Source organism: Panthera tigris, chromosome F2, assembly GCF_018350195.1.
Source record: "Panthera tigris isolate Pti1 chromosome F2, P.tigris_Pti1_mat1.1, whole genome shotgun sequence".
Lineage (NCBI taxonomy): Eukaryota > Metazoa > Chordata > Mammalia > Carnivora > Felidae > Panthera > Panthera tigris.
In genome coordinates, this window is record NC_056676.1 from 63,468,040 (window position 1) to 63,489,381 (window position 21,342).

General features: G+C 37.5%; 1 protein-coding gene across 1 annotated transcript in view; it reads right to left on the minus strand.

The window, feature by feature from the left end:
* Nucleotides 1-2,695: 2,695 nt before the first annotated feature.
* The window catches only part of MRPL13 (mitochondrial ribosomal protein L13), a 48,555-nt gene continuing 29,908 nt past the window's right edge, over nt 2,696-21,342 (minus strand). The window contains exons 6-7 of the mRNA XM_007075590.3: nt 17,188-17,309; nt 2,696-2,981 (exon numbers count right to left, since the gene is read on the minus strand). Of these exons, the coding sequence (XP_007075652.1) occupies nt 2,960-2,981; nt 17,188-17,309 (144 nt within the window). The 3' untranslated portion in view covers nt 2,696-2,959. The remainder of the gene's footprint in view (nt 2,982-17,187; nt 17,310-21,342) is intronic.

Here is a 21,342-nt window from a genome sequence, read left to right on the forward strand (position 1 = left end):
CGTTTCAGGGCTTTGCCACACTTAGGCTTTTCCTTGTTCCTTTGCTACTTATAATCCGGACACTTGTGTTTTACAGAGAAAATACACTAGGCAATGCACTTGGGTAAAACTAAGAGAGGAGGTGTTTTGTGTTATTCGACCGCAGGCCATTCTGCTCAGCTGGATGGTGTTTCTCATGTTTGCCTGGTATTAGCCGTTGGTGCGAAACTGCATATGAACAAATATAATTTTGGTTTTAGTGATTTGATTCCTTATTTACGTGCACTGATTTGCACATTACAGATGCACATAGCTATTATATATTTATCAGCTTCCTTGACCTTCCCAGAAGATTCTTGAAAGCATTATGGTTTCCTTCTTGTTTTGTAAGAACTCTTCTTTTTTAAAGTTCTCTTTTGTTTCCTCCATTCATCTCACTCATGACTTCAATAGCATCCACGATTCCAGGGGTCCGGCTTGTCTTTCTCCCTAGTAACCTAGGTTACTGGGTCCCTTACAGCGAGGTGTGACTTTTGTTGGACTACTTGTGGTCATGCTCTCGTAGGATATAAACAAGTCAGGCTGTCAAACTCTCGAGCCATGGCAGACGGGCAGGCAGTGCAAAGTCTGACAGATTCTGCTTTGGAAGGCCATTTCCTCAGTGCAAAATCCTCTGCTCTGGTTCTCTGTATGCAAAATGGAGTCAGTGTCCAACGGCAAGGAGGAGCAACCCAGTCCACCAGCTAGGGGAGAACAGCCCCTCCCCCACCGAAGGGGCTCTCCCACAGCAAGTGAGGGTGAGGTTTGCGGGGATTGGTCTCCATATTCTTTTTTTTTTTTTGATGGTTAGCATTTATTTTTTTTATTATTTTTTTAAATATATGAAATTTATTGTCAAATTGGTTTCCATACAATACCCAGTGCTCATCCCAAAAGGTGCCCTCCTCAATACCCATCACCCACCCCCCCCTCCCACCCACCCCCCATCAACCCTCAGTTTGTTCTCAGTTTTTAAGAGTCTCATGCTTTGGCTCTCTCCCATGGTGTCCATATTCTCACTGGGTACTTAATATGATGCTGACTGGGCTCAATGTTATTGTAGAGCATGTTGCTAAGACCTCACCTCTTCAAATTTGCAGTTTTGTTAGAAACAAGGGCTTTCTTCAGTGAGCCCTCTCAACCACGAAATAGGTACCAGGCATTGTTTTAGGTGTTCGGGGTACAGCAGAAATTTCCTATTAAAGCTGCTGCCTCAGGAGCCGGAGGCTTATTTCATACTGACTCACGCCTACGTTACCACATCAAAAGTAAGGAGGGAGCTTCTTGTTGGTCCAAAAGCTTAAAATATAGCTGCCACTTCCTTGCAAATGGCAGCTGTTGACCTGTACCAGGTTATGCTTGCTTTCTTACAGAATTTGTGATACACAAACACTCACTTTTTCTCAGTTAGCAGTGGCTAAGTTCCTGGGCTTCCGAACCAGACTGCCTGGATTCAGATCTTGATTACCACTCAGCAGTTCCGTGATCTTGGCCAAGTTACTTCACTTATTGCTACTTTGGCAGGTCTATTTTTAAATGGGGAGGATTACATTATATATATTATAGGGTTGACGGATGAACTAAATGAATTAATTTATATAAAGCCGCTGTGTTGCTGTGTTTGGCACACTGGCAGATGCTCACTAGCAATACTTCCTATTTAATTTTAGTTACTGTTTTCCCCTACACATACTTACATCGCAGCTCATGCATAGTTAATACCTGTGCCTCTGACACCCAAGTGCACATATTCATAAGTTTATCCACAGCATCTTTCCACTCTGCAGTAGACTGCATGCTCTTTGGTGGGGCGAGGAGGTGCTGGGGCAAGACACGTGTGATTTCTGTTTTCCCAACACCCAGCACTGTGCCTGCCAATACATGTTTGCGGAATGACTGGGAAAGGTGCCTGAAACTCACTCCTTGATTGGCTAGGGCAAGAGGAGGAAAACAAAAACAAAGAACTACCACACAAATGCCCAAATACAATGGCTCAGCATCTTAATTTCTAAAGAAGAGATTTTGCTAGGGATCTTTATCTCAGCAGTCCAATCTAAGTACCCAGCACAAAAGTGCATAGGAGCCAGCAGGAGGAAGCATGGAGACACAGTGCAGGGGTCTGCAAACGGCATCACAGGCAAGTCTGTGAGATTTCCACCACGTAGACAGGCATCAGTTTATTTTGGTGTCATGGAGACCAAGAGGCTATATGGGAAAGAGGTGACTGCACTTTTTTTTTTTTTTAACGTTTATTTATTTTTGAGACAGAGCATGAACGGGGGAGGGGCAGAGAGAGAGGGAGACACAGAATCGGAAGAAGGCTCCAGGCTCTGAGCCATTGGCCCAGAGCCTGACGCGGGGCTCGAACTCACGCACTGTGAGATCGTGACCTGAGCTGAAGTCGGACCGACTGAGCCACCCAGGCGCCCCGAGGTGACTGCACTTTGTAAATACCTCAGGGCAAACCTTACCCTTCTGACCTGGAAGGATGAATGTAGATGGGTGGGAGGTTAGATAAAATAATCACTGAGAGGAAGGTTAAGGTGGGGTTTGTTTCCCCAGTGGCCAGAACAGCGATCTGGAACCTGAGGGAATTTACACGGACAGGTACTTGTTGGCAATGTTAACCGCAGCGCTATCTAGGTTTGTTTTTTCCATTAAGTAAAAAACTGAAGAGTTAAACAAGTAAGCAATTTTATTCTTTATCATCACTTACAACATTCAAATCGGACTACATAATAATTCCTTAAAACAATGTACTTTATTGCAATTTCCTATTGAAGGGATATCACCCCCTAACCTTTCTCCACAAGCTTTCAGCACCCATGACAAGTCTCTTGTCAAAATGCAGTGGAAGTTTCACTCTTCCTGTAGGTTAGGAGAGACTCATCAGGAAGAAGTTTTAATCACCGCATGGATATTTTCTGCAATTTTCATTTTCCTATAGTCGATAATCTTCAGGTCTGAAAGACAAGAATCAACATTTATTTCGTCAGGAATCATTGTATCATTTTCTCCTGCCTGACGAAGGAAGACTATTTTTCAACTTAAAATGAAAGTAATATTCATTGAGAAATTACCTACAAATATTAGATTTTTGGTGAAAAACACTAAAGCCAAATCATCACAAAATGACAATCCCCAAGCTCTTTTGAGAATATAAATATAGGCCACCTTATGCCTATGCATGAATGTATTTAGTAACTTAAAAACTTGAATTTAACATCTGTTCCAATTTTAAATATACTTTCTTAAAGCCCTTTTCAGAGAAAGGATTGCTATGATCTTTAAAATCATATAAGCATATGGATTTACCTAATCAAGGCAATTTTTGAATGAGTAATTTCCCTATTTATATTATTTTATCATGCTAAATTTATTTTCAAATAGACATTGTTTATTTATTTGTTTATTTTTATATTACATATAATTTATTGTCAAATTGGTTTCCATACAACACCCAGTGCTCATCCGATATTGTCTTTTTAAAGAGACAGAGAGACAGAGCATGAGCAGGGAAGGAGCGGAGAGAGAGGGAGACACAGAATCCGAAGTAGACTCCAGGCTCTAAACTGTCAGCACAGAGCCTGATGTGAGGCTCGAACTCACGAACTGTGAGATCACGACCTGAGCCGAAGTGGGACGCTTAACCAACTGAGCCACCCAGGTGCCCCTACGTTGTCTTTTTTTAAAAACGTTTATTCATTTTTGAGAGAGAGCACCTGTGAGCGGGGGAGAGGCAGAGAGAGAGAGGGGGACAGAGGATCTGAAGTGGGCTCTGAGCTGACAGCAGCGACCCCGATGTGGGGCTTGAACTCATAAACTGTGAGATCATGACTTGAGCTGAAGTCAGAGGCGCAACTGACTGAGCCACCCAGGTGTCCCTCAATTTATTTTTCATTATGATACATATACCAAATAAATGTATAAACACCAGACCTTTGATATCTTAACTAAAACTGGTAAAACTGGTCTTTTCGTCATTTATACATTTATAGGATCAATCATACTTGAAAGTTACTTCCAGCAGTAAATTAAAACAAAAAAATATTTTTTAAGGTAAATGTTAAATCATAAATAGTGGACAAAATGAAGAACAGGAAATTACAAAATGCAAAAATTTTGAAGTGTCCTTTTATCTTTTACATAGGTGTATTTGTAGATGTTGAGCTCATATGGAATTTTCAGAAGGAAATTCGTAATCAGTAAACTAGATATTTTTGAAACAGCTGTAAAAATATTCGACAGTTTGAGTTCCTTTAATGAGTACATGAACTCTGTTTGCCCCTACATAACTTATCTAGTCCCTTTCTACATTTACAGCATGTTTTCTTAAACAGAATACTCACAAGATACCAGATAGCTCAGCTATGAAGACCAACAGTCTACTGGCTGAGTAAACAAACTGTATTACAATTCAGAGTTATTATTTAGCTCTGAGGAACACAGGCTCTGATCTGGGAAACCAGCCAAATATGCTTCACCATATCAGCTGTTCTGTAACAACAAGAAGAGAAACTGTGGAATTTTGTCACTGTTTTTGAAATCTCTTTCCAAATGTAAAAACTGCATCCAAAGCCTCGGGAAAGACAGTGTGGTCTGATAGCTGAATGTGGCTCCAAAGTGCACCCATGTAATCTCTGGCATATGACTCACTACAATCAGAGCGGTTCCCAGTCAAGAGACAGCAGCACATTTAAAGAAACAACTTATTCTCCTGTCGAGCTGGTTCATATAATTACTAAAGGGTGGTGGTGATGCCATTAGAAAGAAATCTTGAGGGGTCAGTCCCTGGGCGGTTCAGTCGGTCGCACCTCGGACTCTTGATCTAGGCTCAGGTCACGATCCCAGGCCGGTGGAATGGAGCCTTGTATCAGGCTCCGCCCTGAGCGTGGAGTCTGCTTAAGAATCTTTCTTTCTCTCTGCCCCTCTCCCCACCTTGTGCTCTCTCTCTCTCTCTAAAATAATAACAATAATAATAATAATTTAGAAAGAAATTGTTTAATCTAATGTCCTAACAAGAAGTCTCTGCAACTCAATAAAACTAAATGTGCTTAGTCACAGTCTAGTTGTTTCCACACCAAAGGTTAACTTATTAAATAACAATGAGATGAGAAAAGCATCTTTTAGTGGGCATTATAAGTAAAACGGGAAATGTGTGTGAAGGGTGTAATCTGTGATGTACGGAATGTAGGTAGTGACCTGAAGGCTACAGGGGGCTAATAAAGCCCAGGTTTGTTTCCAGATTTTTTGGTAGAAGTGAGGAGGATAAAGAGGGCTGTAGTCGTAATGAGTGAGAAGAAAGGGCAGGTTCAGGATTTAAGAGACAGTACCATGTTGCTGGGGAGAGGGTGGAAAGGGAGCGGGGAAGGGGCTAGGGAGGTGGAGGAGGAAGGCCCTACTAGAAAAGGATGATTCAGGGAGGATTCCTGATTTTCAGCTTGAAGACCTCCGTCAATGGCAACACTGTTGACTTTTTCAGGACAGGGAATACAGGCAGAAGAACAAATTGGAAGGGAAGGATCCTGGTTTCGATTATGATGAGATCTGGACACGACAGGCAGCCAACAATTGGGATTTGGAGTTTAGGAGAAAGAGAAGACATGTCAGAGTCTCTACAACAGGCTCCTTCTTTTCCATCCCACTTCTGCATTATCAAGTAGCCCTGCTTAAAACATCTTCAGTAGTCCTCCACTGCTTTGTCAAAATTCAAACACCTTGGAATTCAATATATAACCCTGCATGACATGGCCTCAGCTAACATTTCTGAGTTATTCTTTGTATACCCCATCCCTTTACATTCTGGTCCCATTACATTACTTGCTATTGCCCAGATAAACACTTTCACACCTCTGGACTTGGGTACTTGAGCTTTTCTCTGCCTGGAAGGCTTGACTAATCCGTCAAAATCCTCCTCAAAAATCACATCACCTGGGAAGCCCTCTATAAACTTCCTTTCTAACTTAGGGGTCCTTTCTCTGAGATTGCCAGAGAACAGCATGCATACTTCTAGCACAGTGTTTTTCAAATTATAATTGCCCTTACTTATATAAGTAAGTTTTGTTGTTTATGTAAGATGTACTGAATGCTTATTAGATGCTATCAAGTATACTAACGACTTCACATGCGTTATCTCATTTAACTCTCACAACTACATTGTGGGAAAGACACTTTTATCAATCCCATCTTATAGTTGACAATACTGAGGCTCAGGGAGGCCGGGCAACTAGCCCAACAACACAGAGCTACGAAGTGGATGGTAGGGACCTAGGGCAGACCTTCTGACTCCCAGGGCCTGCTTGCACCATTTCATTCTATATGACTCCTATTAGGCTGTTGGTTCCTTTGGAGGCAGGGTCCCAATATAACTGACCTCATGCTTCCAGCAATTAGCACAGTGCCCAGCATATAGGGGATACCTGTAACATATTTGTTATTACAGCGCAGTGACTACCTTGAAAATGCCACTTTTACAAACTCCTTTCCTTTTTTAATGAAAGTCATCAGGATCTTTTATGGATGGTTAATTTGCTTCCAGGAGGGGAAAACAGTTATCATGGCCAAGGGACCAGATATTTCAGATGTTGGCGTAGCCAGAAACATCAACTCATACTGAAGCACTTAATGATATTACATGGTGTTCAGGAGATACCCTCGTGAGGAAAAGTGAGGTTTTTACACTAAATACAGTTTTATTTCTACACACACACACACACACACACATGTACAAAAGCAGGCACACATACTATGCACTTACATTGCTTATTCCCTTCCACTAAAAGAAATCCAAGATAAGAAAGCGGAGGGGAGGACTATTTACCTGAGTGCTTCTCAACCTTCACTGGGCAAACACATCACTTGGGCTCTTGTGAAGATGCAGATTCAGATTCAGTTAATCTGTAGAGGGGCTCAGACTCTGCATTTCCAACAAGCTCCCACGTGATGCAATGCTGGTCCATGGACCACATGATGACTTAGCAAGGCTTCACCTCAGAAAGAGCTATTCATAACACAGAGGAGATTACTATTTGAAGATGCTGAAGAAGCAAATGAAGGACCTTTAGTAAATTTCTGAAACTATGCTGTGTCTAAGAGAAGGTAACACACTTCTTCCTCAGCTAGAGGTGATTCCATCTGCTATACAGTATCCTTCTTGGCTTTTTACCATGAGAGGACTTTATTAACAGGAAGTTTTATGCTTTTCTGATACAAGAATAAATAATTTAAGTTATAATAACGTACTGAGGCTGGATACTGAAATTCCTATGGGATCTAACATCAAAGAAAGATTAAATTGTAGCTCATGTAGTGTTAGTAATTTGAGTTAAATGTCATACTTGGTTCTTTAAGTGTTGCTAATCCATATATGACAACATTAATATGACTATATTCATCAGAATTAAAATCTTGGATTATGTTGTTTACATACTTACCCTACTTTATGTGTATATCTACCTAATGTCCTTACTAGATTAAATAATTTTTAAAAGCAAGACACCTGGCATCTAGTATGTTGCTTTTGATAGTATGGATGCTTAAATGTTTTGAACTTAAATGAAATGGCTTAATCCTTGGTAAGAAGGATGATGAGTAAATTTATATTCTGTATCTGTTTGCCTTAGTTCTTGGTGACTGTTTCAGTGCAAAAATATTATGAAGTTTTAAAATAAAAAGTAATATTATATAAGGTTAATATTTTTGTAAATAACAGCATTTTACAATAATCTCAGGAAATCTTTGAAGAGACATTACAAATGCTGTTACAGAAAGCTAATCTCTATTAGTTTTTTTTTTTTCCATAGAAATTTACTCCTTGGCAGAAATGTTACATTTTAACAAAATTACCAATCTTTTCTTTATATATGTAATACAAAGTATCCAAAATTAAGTATATCAGAATTACACTAAAGCAGACTCTTAAGAAAAATTTCTATTTAAAAATTGTTTTTTTAATCTTTATTTATTTTTGAGAGAGAGACAGAGTGTGAGCAGGGGAGGAGCAGAGAGAGAGGGAGACACAGAATCTGAAGCAGGCTCTAGGCCCCGAGCTCTCAGCACTGAGCCTGATGCCGGGCTTGAACCCATGAACCGTGAGATCATGACCTGAGCCGAAGTCAGACGCTCAACCAACTGAGCCACCTAGGCACCCCTCAAAATTTTCTATTTTAGTTATAGCCATTAAGCAAACTTTAAAGCAAAGGCCAAAATATGAATTTACCATACTTCATAAAATAAAAGTCAATTTCTCTTTCAGGGAAATAAGATTCTGATCATTTGTTCATTCAACAAAGATTACTGAGGGTCAGGTCCAGGCATGGACACTGGGAACACAGCAGTAAGCAAGACAAAGTTCTGTCTTTAGTACATTTTTTTTTATTATAATCTTTAAAAATGTTTATTTTTGAGAGTGAGAGACAAAGTGTGAGGGGGGAGAGGCAGAGAGAGAGAGAGGGAGACACAGAATCTGAAGCAGGTTCCAGGCTCTGAGCTGTCAGCAGAGAGCCCGATGCGGGCTCAAACTCAACAAATCGTGAGATCATGACCTGAGATGAAGTTAGACGCTTAACAGACTGAGCCACCCAGGCGCTCCTAGACAGTGCATTTTCTAATAGGAGATGCACCATGGACACACACACACACACACACACACACACACACATACACGTACACTTTGACCTCTGAGGTGAAAGCTCAAAGTTCTAAGCTTTCATATACATGCTTAGGATAATTTGGGAGATTAATGAATCTTCAAAGAATTAGCCAACATAAAACTTTCTTTAATTCATTTTCTAAACTGTGCTAAATTACACAGCTACTAAATGTTCTATAGCAATAATTCATTTTGCGCTTAATACTTGTCACTAGCAACAACTGCCTTCAAATACTATTGCTTTAAAAAAAACATCGCTTTTTTGAATAAAGAAACAGAACTTACAAAAAGGTCTGTATGAGCTATATAGAAAGTATTCTGTGGTGCCTGTGACTGCTCACAAACCTTAAAGTTAAAATCACACCACATCTCACAAAATGATCAATTTTGTATAGCAAATCCTTGATCACTGACATCCTTATGCAAAATGTTGCCAGCCACTCATTAAATGAAACAGGCAAAATACTGGCACTCATTAAAATGAAACAAATACATCTTAGAAATTCAGATTAAAATTCAGGACAAAAAAATGATAGAGACCAACACATTTAAATTAACTTGAAAATGAGGACATTTCTATAAAAGAATTTATCTTTTGACTTTAGAAAAAAATCTTCAGGGAGATTTTAGTTTTCACTGTAAAATGCTGGGAAAAATCCATTTGGTCTGTGGATAATGAAACATAAAGCTATAAAACATACAGTTTACATGATAGTTCAGTTAGAGACACTTAGTATTATTTATCCCATTAAGATGATTTATTTTCCAGAAGAAAAAAGCATTTGAATTTCAGTTGTAAATCCATGAAATTGGGTATAGCGTAAGTGTAATAAATCTCAAAAAACATTTTATTCTCCCTTAGGTCTTATGTCTTTTCACTCATAAATAATATTTGTCAGTATAATGTTTACTCCAACAAAAAATATTTAAAAGATGAGAATAAAATTTGGACAATGGAGTCATCTTAAGAACAATAAAGGTCAGTTTGAGTTTTATGTCACTGCCATTGTATTCATGAAATTATTTAGAATGAGACATTACAAGAAATCTGGTGACATCACATATTCCTTGAAATACAGTCCTCTCAACTAAAGATGTTAGCTGTACAGGAGATGGTGAGGCAGAATAATGGTGCCTCTACACTCACTTTTCTAGGCACTTGTACCATGTACCAAATCCTGATAAGAAAAATTTCAATACTGCTAAAAAAAAAAAAAAAAAAAAAAAAAAAAAAAACTAAAGTAAACTCATAGGATTGTTTAAAAAATTTTTTAAATCAATTTACTGTTTTTTTCAATTAAAATAAATAGGAATTGCTGTTACATTTAATTACCACTTTTAAGTCGTAAGCTCTATTGGCTAGGAATGATTTGATTTGGTTGTTCAAGTAGAGATTATTTTTAATTTTAACAACCAGTCCTAATCTGTTCATATCCAAAAGAACAGCAAAGTTTAGAATGTCTAATTTGAGCAAACTCAGCCCTGGAAATACTGAGGTCTACAGTTAATGCCAATGCTGAGCTGGTTGAAATAACGGGAAAATTGGAATGTAACCCTGCTCCTGAAGTCCAGCTAATAACTTCTGCCTGTGAAGAGCAGCAAATTAAGTTAAATCTTGTAGGAAAATGCCATTATGACTAGACGAGCATAAAATTGTGGAAAATCTTGAAGATGTCTAGATCCCAATTCCTTATGGGTTTTGAAAAGGTAAAATTCCTTCTTTAACGTCTTTATATTAAGCCTCTGATGTGAAGCACATTTTATAAAAAAGACATAGGTAAAAAATTTTTTTCTGGGTATTCATTTAACTAAGACTGAAAATCTGTAGATTATTAGGATTTATAGGTTTCATATCAGAGGGCATGTACTAAGCTGAAATCACTGCTCTCCTCTAGAGCTACAGACTAGCCAGGATGCTCACCGCGGCCCCTTCCCAGTGCCAATGTGCCCACACCTGTTTTCCTTCTACAGAGCAGGAGGTGTCACCCAGAAAACAGTCTAAACTGAATCCTGCTTTCAGCAAAAACAATTAGGGCCAATCACGAGTGTCCTCCTACTTCCCCACTTTTATTCTGGCCATCCTCTCCTTTGCAGGCACACTTCTAACAGCACACTCTAAAGTACACGAACCACCAAGGACATGGGTTTTCATTATAAACATCTCCTTTCAAGATTTATTGAAGCTGAATTTTTCACACTTCATTTGTATACAAAGGTGAGGGTTTTGCTTAAAATAGAGCATTACAGATTTAATGAGTTAGGATAAAATATCTATTTCTTTTTTGGTATTGTTTCATCACTCACTCTGTGGGTGATGCAAAACAATTCAAGTTGAAATTTTCCACATACCTTGATTTTCCTAAGAAAAGCTCTCCTACAGAATTTTGTAAAAATGAAAATAAAAAACGTTTAAAGTGATCCAAGTTTTATTTTTATCATACATAATGAAAAGTTTCCATTACAGTGATAGCATGACAATTTCCATGATTACTGTGGTTTTGTAATGTGTTGGCAAAACTATGATGATTATGGAAATAACTATTGATGCTATTAAAATAAGTTGACCATTTGAAAGCTATAATCCCAGGCCACAGAACTGTGAAGAAAGAACAGTGCTCCTGCTTCTTCTTTGACAAATGAATTTAAGAGCATACCCTACAATCACCACTAGTACATGGCAATCATACATCTATTCTGTACCATCAAGAAATAAAATATAACTTCATAACATATTCTAACATAATTTACGTATCCATGAGATACAGAAGTGACTAATATACCAAGTATATCCACTAACTTAAGAAGTGGAGTGTATAGGCAATATTTCTCATATAAGAAAATGACTTCTAGTTATTAAAAATATTCCATTTTCTCATAAAGATCAGTTTCTTTCCTCCTTGTCTAAAACTGTTTTAAAAATGACCACACTACTAGCCTAAGAAAATCTGACATAAACTGAAATTAGGCCTGAGAGAACATAACGTTCATGATTTAAAATAATTTAAATGAAATCTCAACAACAGAGCTTTTAATTAAGATTAAAACAAATTTTGCCAATCACCTACTGGGTTCAAAGCTTAGTTTTGACTATTGTTATTATGTGTTGTTCAAAAGCTTTTGCCTCTAATAGAAAAGCTAATAAACTTTCATTTAACCAAAAGCTAGTAACAGTTCCAAGTTTAAAATGTACATTTCTACACTATATGCATATTTTAAGTTTTATTGCTCAGGAAACAACAACCAAAGCAAACTATTTTTGTCTCTATTTATTTAGGTGCAATCTAAGTACATCTGTTTCAGTGAGGTCTCTGCAGATTCACCATCAGATCTATCTTGAATAAGTTCCAATTACTACATTCCAAAGGAAGACTATATTGTTGGCTTAGCTATTTTGGGTGGAACGAGAGCATATTTTAAGCAGGCTCCTTCTCCAAAAGGAGAAAAAAAAATTCTCATGAAAGCAAACCCACCAGTAATGAGAAATCCCATTTTCAATGGATTGCACTGCATAGTATGTTACATATTTTAATTTTAATTCTAACATATAATATTTAATACTAGAACTTTGTGAAATGGCAAACTAAAATGGCAACGTTCATTAAGGTGGTCACTAGCTACATGAGGCTACTGAAATTTAACTTAATTAAATTACATAAAACTAAAAATTCAGTTCCTCAGTCACACTAGCTACAGTGTAAGTACTCAGGAGCCACTATATTATTAGATAGCTCAGATACAGAGTTTTTCATCATCGTGGAAAGTTCTATTAGACAGCTCCAAACTAAAAGATCATCTATTTCTCTGACAAGAAGCATTTTGGATAATCCAAAAATGCCTGTTTTTTCCTGGTTATATGCATTCCACGGTAATAAAAACTAACTGAACTTGATGTCAGCTCTTGTGCAGAAGAATAAAGTGTTGAATGATTTATGTTAAATGACTAGTACACCTATATCATGATACAGTCTTAAAAAAAATTTTTTTTTTTAATGTTTATTTATTTTTGAGACAGAGAGAGACAGAGCCTGAACGGGGGAGGGTCAGAGAGAGAGGGAGACACAGAATCTGAAGCAGGCTTCAGGCTCTGAGCTGTCAGCACAGAGCCCGACATGGGGCTCAAACTCACGAACCTTGAGATCATGACCTGAGCCAAAGTCGAATGCTTAACCGGCTGAGCCACTCAGGCGCCCCGATGATATATTCTTAAACTGTAACTGTATACCCATATTATTTTTTTATTTTACTTTATTTGAGAGACAGAGAGAGAGAGAGAGAGAGCGAGAGCAAGCGCGTACATGAGCAGGGGAGAGAGGCAAAGGCAGAGGGAGAGAGGATCCCAAGCAGGCTCCGTGTTGAGCACGGAGACTGATGTGGGGTCAATCCCATGAACTGTTGAGATCAACTCCAAGTGCAGAATCTATGTTTGGTCACATACTTGATTACGTAGCATCTTTGGTATTTCTATTTTTAAAAAAAGTACCATACCCCTCTGGGTTAGGAATATAAATTCATTTATGGTGGTGTTTCTATAAGAAAATCTGATATGACACTCTTTTTAAAAAAAAATTTTTTTTAATGTTTACTTATTTTTGAGATAGAGACAGAGCGTGAGCAGAAGTGGGGCAGAGAGAGAGGGAGACACAGAATCCAAAGTAGGTTCCGGGCTCTGAGCTGTTAGCATAGAGCCCAACATGGGGCTCGAACTCATGAACCTGGAGATCATGACCTAAGCCAAAGTCGGATGCTTAACCGACTAAGCCACCAGGTGCTCTCTGATAAGACATTCTTAGACTTACAGAACTTAATACAGCATGGTAACCTACCAAAATACTTTTTCTGGATATAACTTTCCAGAGCATAATACTGGAGAACTACATACAACTTAAGCACCCTTATATAAGATGCTACAAGAGGCAACAAGAGGCACTCCAGCAGAGTGGTTAGGACCAGGACCCAGAAGCCAGTCACCTTAGGTTTAAATCCCTAAGCCACCACTTACGCTCGTGTGATCTCAGGCAAATTATTTTTCTTTCTATGCCACACATTTTCTTATTTATGAAAAAAATGGGGATTAAAAAATCCAAAGACAAACACACGTAAGCACAAAGAAACAGTGGAAGGTAACACACCAAAATGTTAACTACATTGAGATTATTTACTTCCTTAAGTTTGTATTGTATTCACAGTTCCTATTAAATGAACATTTAATTCTTTTTAAATGCCCCAAAGTGAAAGTTTTTAATTGAATGCCTGAATTTACTTGCAAGAGTATTTTATTTGTAAATGTTGTCTGTATTATGCAAAGCCCGTATTATGTGAATTCTTAGTAAAGACAAAATTCCAGGGTGTAAATTTAAGCTAATAAGTGTTTTCCATAAATTAGAAATTAATTTCAATTTGTAGCAAATTGCACATCTCTTTAAAATAATTTTAGGGGCACCTGGATGGCTCAGTCAGTTAAGCATCCAACTTGATTTCAACTCAAGTCACGATCTCATGGTTTGTGGGATTGAGGCCTGCGTCAGGCTCTGTGCTAACATCGTGGAGTCTGCTTGGGATTCTCTCTCTTCCTCTCCCCTGCTTGTGCTCTCTCTCTCTCTCTTTTATGAAATAAATAACATTAAAAAAAAAAGAATTAAAAAAATGTTTACATCTTCCTAGAAAAATATTCCATATATGAGGGTTCAGTTTTGAAGATAAATTTAAGTTCCATGTAGTTTAAGTAGGAAAAGGCCCATTGAGTGTCTTGAATAAATGACCATATAAGTCTCTAAGAAGCAAGTTAAATTAATTCTGAAAGTATAAAAAATTTCCAAGTATAGAAGTCTCATCTCTCAGATGTCAAAGGGGAAAACTGTAAATATCAAAGCATGTAAAACAAATTGTACAACCCTTATTTTCACAAACTACTGATTTATCTAAATAAACCACTACATAACCTAGGTTAAAAAAATGAATTTAAATAAAAAGAATTTAAAACAGACTCGAGTTTTGACAAGAAAGCAAACTATTTAATAGGTATTTAAAAAGGTCAAAAGAAGAGAGACAATCACTTAACCTAGTTGTTAGAATCAAATCACGTCACATAATGTATAGTTTCTGGTCCATGACATTGTCATCGTCAAGCAATGAAAACCAGAATCTAAGGAGTGATGAGAAATGCACTTCTTTATTTTAGAAAGAAATACTTATCATGAGAATGTATCCTGATAACTAGCTGGTAATAGTATCAGATACCAATAAAATCAATTTTTTCAATTTTTTACATCGTTTGTTAATCATTCATTTGATATCAACTGAAAATTGATTAATTCAGAGGATACAATGAAGAGAAACAAAAGAAATAAAACAAGGTGTTTTCAAAGATAGTCGATTTCATCGATTGTAGTATGAAGAATTAGTATTAAATTGGAGCATTTTATTACCTTCACTTTATATCTTCTAGAGATTCTTTCCTAACTTCATTTATAAAAGCCGATACAAGGGTATTTAATTTCTTCATGTATTCACTAAGTAATTGCTGAGTGCCTACTTAATGTGCCAGATGCTACTATGCTCAGCTAAGGAAGACAACACGCAGTTCCCTCACAGAGTCTAGTTAGAGAAAGACAGTCAACAAAAAAAATCACCCTGATATTTTGTTACATTAGAATAAATGCAGTAAATGAAAAGGAAGTGTACAATGAGACCCTATTAAGGGGGTGCTAATCCAGTTTAAGGAGTGTAGGAAGGACTTCTGGAGGAGGTTACATTTAAATGCTTCACCATCTGTATATCCTAGACATGTATCAAAAGGTCTGGCACATAGCATGAACTCGGTAGAAGTTTGTGCACCTGAATTAAATAATTGTTTTAATGCTGTTTCTCCATGTGTCTTAGTGCCTATGACAGTATCTTATACAGAAGAGGTAGCTGCAATATATTTGTTGAGAAATTAAATTAATGAAGCAGTTTGCTTCTATGGAAAGAAAATAGGTTTTGGAATCAGACACAGTTGGGTTCAAATGCAGGCTATATACAAACCTGATGACCCTTGCCTTACACTTAAAAATAGGAATAATATATCAATGTTATAGGCCTGTGGAGAGAATTAAATGCAATGCACGTAAAATACCTAGCACAGTGTTGGGCAACTGGTAAAGTGTCCAATAAATAGTTACTATAACAAATGTCACTAATAATTACATTATTTTGTTTATCTGCAGATTTAGTAAAGGAGTACCTTGATACAAGTCAGTAAAGTTAAAAAGATTCAAACAGAATATCCTAAAGACTTCTGTGTGGAAAGACTCTGAAGATTATATACATGTAATAACAACAGAGTCCAAGATTAGATTGCTGTGCATACTGACAATCCTGGGAAGGCTTATATTTTCACAAGTATGTGATTTCACCTATATTTCACAAACCTATCTGAGTAAAGAGCCAATAAAGGGATATGAATTTTCAGAGCACAGAGGGTAGTATCTGTGGGAAGATGAGCTGTCTTGTGTAGGTCAAGCAATAAGGATGTGTGGTTCTCTTTTAGACCTACTGTATAAATTCTGTAAATGTCCCCAAGACTTCATTATATGAAGTACTATTCTACGCACTGGGGAGGCAATGACGAACAAGACACAGCCCTTGCTCTTGAAGAGCTAAGTGTGGTAATGACAGAGTTACCCAGCAGGTAATATGGCAGAAGATGGCTGAGCATATAGTCTGGTCTTGATGTTTAGGCAAGACTTCTTATTGGTGATGATATTTGAACTAAGGTCGAAAGAATGAGTTAGAGTTATTGCAGAGGATGAGGCGAGGGGCATGTTGTTTCAGGCAAAGTAATAGAACAAAAGCAAGAAAGAATTAAGTTGCATGAAAAGGGTGACAATCTTAAACAAGCTGCTATTATTAGACTAGTGAGGTGGGAAGAACGTAAGCTTCAGAGACACAGAGGATGCCAGGTCACGGACAGCCTGGAAGGCCAGATAAGGAAACTGGAAACAATAAGATGGGAAATAGTATGTCAAAACTCAGCAGCTTTCCGGACCATAGAGAGAGGAAATTGTGTAGAGGATACCAAAAAGTGTTTTATTATTTTGTTTTTCTATTTGGATCAAGGCTATTAATTATCCAGAATTAACGACTTTGCATTAGATGATATTCTCAGGTTAGTGAAGCAATCTGGAAAATGAAGAATCACTTTGTTTTAAGAAATGACAATTCATTTATCATTCCAAGAGACTACAGTCAATCCAAGTAATGCCATCCCAAACAAAGTATCTAGCAATTATAGGCACCTATGAACACCCCTGCAAGTACTAAGCAAGGTTTAAAGACTTCGAGACTTTTGGTTCTAACATCTACATGTAGAGTTTATTTGCTGTAGAATATCCAAAGAGTATCCGAGGGAGTAAAAAATAAAAGTTTACTCTTCCCACCCTCAAGGATCTTGTCATTTGGTTAAGGAAACAGGGGATACTAAAGTCAGCTTAAAAAAAATAGAGAAACAGAAACAAAGACAGGAAAGAGAGAAGACTTACGGAGACCACACTCTTGGGAAAGCTTCGATCTCTTCCCTTGTGTACTCATCGAGGCGTCGGGGCACTTTCCGTGGCTGAGGAAGCTCCTCGACTAAATTCTCACGAATATCTTCTGGTATATCCTAGGTTAAACACAATTTAGGTTTACGTTTCTTAAAATAGATCCCTTACTAACAAATTAGTAATACTTAGGAAGTATTAAAAAACAAACAAAAACATATTTACAATGAAGAAAACAGTATCATCTTTAAAACACCATGCAAATCCCCGAGAAGTACATTAATGATAAAAGTAATCTCATTATAATAATGTACCTTATATTTTAATCTCGAAAAACCTATTTCTCATGACAAATTAGACATCTTCAGTTTTAAGGACTATCAAGTCACTAAGTCCTATCTATTTCTTTTAAACCATTTCATTTATTTCCCTCCTTTCAACTGAAAAAAGGCACTGCCTTGGCTGATTCGCACGATTTTTCACCTGATGAGTGAATGCACTGGGTCTGTGGCTTCCAGTGCCACAACCTTTCAGTTCACACTCCATGTTGTTGACAGAAAAAAACTTTGGAAAGTGAAAGTCTGCTGGATCTTTGAGTCATTTAGCCAAAAAACATTTACTGAACTCCTTCTATGAACCAGAAATTGTGCTAGGTGCTCAGAATATAAAAGAAAATAAAAAGATGGGCGCCTGGGTGGCTGTCAGTTAAGTGTCCCAACTTTCAGCTCAGGTCATGATCTTGTGGTTCGTGAGTTCGAGCCCTGTGTTGGGCTCTGTGCTGACAGCTCAGAGCCTGGAGCCTGCTTTGGATTCTGTGTTTCCCTCTCTGCCCCTCCCCCACTCACACTCTGTCTCTCTCTTTGTCTCAAAAATAAGTAAAACATTAAAAAAAATTTTAAAAAGAAAATAAAAAGATGATGGCCTCCAAAGGCTTACAATCTCAAAAGGTCATTCCTCAAACCCATGTCCTCACTCCAAGGCCACTTCTGATACTTCAGCCCTTCACACACACCCATCCATGGCTTCGAAGTTGTATTTTGAAAGAAAAACAGAAATTGAACAAAATAAAGGAAATGATAAAATAAAGAGCATGAGTAACCAAAAGAACTTACATTTATATTGTGCTCATGATACAGAAATAGGGAAAGGGAATTGTCTTGTGAGTGTGGATGGCTAGGTTAATTTTGGAGACTCTACTTAAATAATGCTTGGATATCAATATGAAAATTGTCCTATGAGTACTTCTTCAGGGATAGTAAATATATTTCCCTTTTTCCATAATAGCATGTTCCTAAACATTTCTTTTTAATTTTTTTTTTAACGTTTATTTATTTTTGAGACAGAGAGAGACAGAGCATGAATGGGGGAAGGTCAGAGAGAGGGAGACACAGAATCTGAAACAGGCTCCAGGCTCTGAGCTGTCAGCACAGAGCCTGACGCGGGGCTCGAACTCACGGACTGCGAGATCATGACCTGGGCTGAAGTCGGCTGCTCAACCGACTGAGCCACCCAGGCTCCCCAAAAACATTTCTTAAAAAAAGATTACTATAAAGTATAATTCTCTGCAAAGAGCGTATCATAATTGGGAATCAAATGTGGGCAAGGACACGGCATCAAAATAGTACTGTTTTCTATTCAATGTCTTAAGAATCAAAATACAATTATGAAACAGCTTCAAAGAATCACAGAGCTCTATGGCATTATAAACTTGTTCTAAAACCTGGTATGGCATAATTTTTATAATATTAAAAAAAACTTAAGTTGGCTTTTTAAAGTTATGGTTTGTATAGGGTAAGTCACTATCAATGTATACAAAATACAACAAATACTACTGACAATGTGTTTCTTCATTGAGAAGCATTGTAAAAATATTTAACATCCCTTCCCCAGTGTATTCAAATTCGTAAGTTTAATTACATGGCACTGGTAAGCAGAGGATGCCTGGACATATTACATTGCTCTAATTTTTCACTTCCTGAAAAAGTCTACTTGCCAGTTTGATATTTTTAAAAATTTATGAGTATTTCACACTCCATTAAAAAAAATCCCTATATTATTTGCAAAGACAATTTCAAAAGTTGCCAAGTGCTTACACAGCAGAGGGTGTGGAACATAGTGGGTTAGTAAATGTTTGCTGAATTGAAGAGAATTTTGACTAAAACGAACTTACAAACTTTCCCCATTATTTGAACAATTTACTGAAAGAATGCATTGAAACAGTGCAAAACGAGGAGTGAAAGTTGTTGATTAGGCATTACACATGAAATCTGGAAGAGAGGAAAGTCCCTCCTTTAATCCATACACACAGAAGGTAACCCAGCCATGATGACTGATGTGTTCAAGATTTAAGAGTTCTCGGGGCGCCTGGGTGGCTCAGTCGGTTAAGCGTCCGACTTCAGCTCAGGTCACGATCTCACGGTCCGTGAGTTCGAGCCCCGCGTCGGGCTCTGGGCTGATGGCCCAGAGCCTGGAGCCTGCTTCCGATTCTGTGTCTCCCTCTCTCTCTGCTCCTCCCCCGTTCATGCTCTGTCTCTCTCTGTCTCAAAAATAAATAAACGTTAAAAAAAAAAATTAAAAAAAAAAAATGATTTAAGAGTTCTCTACACAGACTGAAAGATTAACCTAAATGAGGAATAAGGAAACGAATGAGTGGATTAAACGGGGCAAGGTGATAATATTTGCCTTATTACTTTTTTCAGTTTTTAAAGAAATTTCACATCTATAGAAAAGTTGTGAGAATACAGTGAACACTTCTCTAACCTTCACCTAAATTCACCAATTGTCAAAATAGGACATGTTTGCTTTCCTCCTTTTCACTATATACAAACACACATACACAACTTTTCTTTTTGGCTGAACCATTTGAGAGCAATCTGCAAATATTTCACCCCTAAATATTTCATTATCTATTTCCTAAATTTAAGGATTGTCTCCTGTATCACATTACAAATTCATGTGTAGGAAAATTAACATTGATGAAATATTTTCTACCTGATAATACAAGTGTGTATCCAAACCTCCTAAACTGATCAAATATTGTTTTATATATCTTTTTTTCAGTGTAAAATCCAGTCAAGGGTCACATGCTACGCTTAGTTATTTATGCTGTTACTATGTTGTTGAACACACATAATAAATTCTTCAGCCCAGTCTCTTTGAATACAAAGACTATCCCTGCTTTTTCTTTCATGAAATTAATACTTTTGAAGAGTTCAGGCCAATTATGTTGTAGAATGTCCTTTTATTTGGATTTGTAGGATTGTTTCCTCATGATTACACTTAGGTTAAACATTTTCGGCAGAACGCTAAATAGTTTGTGTTGGGTCTTCAGTGCTTCATCCAAAGCAGGAAGTACATGATGTTGGTCTGTTCCATATTAATGTTAATGTTTGATCTCTTGGTTATGGTTGGTGTCCACCAGGTATCTTTAACATAAAAAAGTATCTTTCTCCTTTCAAACAGTAAGTACTCTATGGCCTGATGTTTTGACATTGTGTGAATATCTTGTTGTACAATAATCTTTTACCCAGTGACTACAGAATATGCTGATAATGGTAGCTTTTCTAATTTGGCATTATTTCTACATTTTTTAGGTGACATTCTTCTCTAAAGAAAAGCTTTTTCTTCTCCAGAAAGGAAAAGGGAAATTATAACAATTAAAAATGATTTTTGGACTATCACCATGGGCTCATAGATTTTTGTTTTCTTTCTTTTTTTCTTTTTTTTTAACGCCTATTTATTTTTGAAGGAGAGAGAGGTAGAACATGAGTGGGGGAAGTGCAGAGAGAGAGGGAGACACAGAATCGGAAGCAGGCTCCAGGCTCTGAGCTGTCAGCACAGGGCCCAACGCGGGGCTTGAACTCACGAACCACGAGATCATGACCCGAGCTGAAGTTGGACACCCAACCGACTGAGCCACCCATGTGCCCCTAGATTTTTGTTTCTATTCAACGTAATCCATTATTTTAACCATTCATTTTGAGGCTCACATCACACAGTCCCATACTTGGTCAGTGGGCACCAATTCAAAATGCCTCCTATGTTCTCTTGATATTTCCCCATCCGTTCTGAGCACTGCCTTACTTTCTGTGACTTATTATTTTTCCAGTATAAACAATGAAGATAATAATAATTGCGTGTGCATGTGTGTACTCC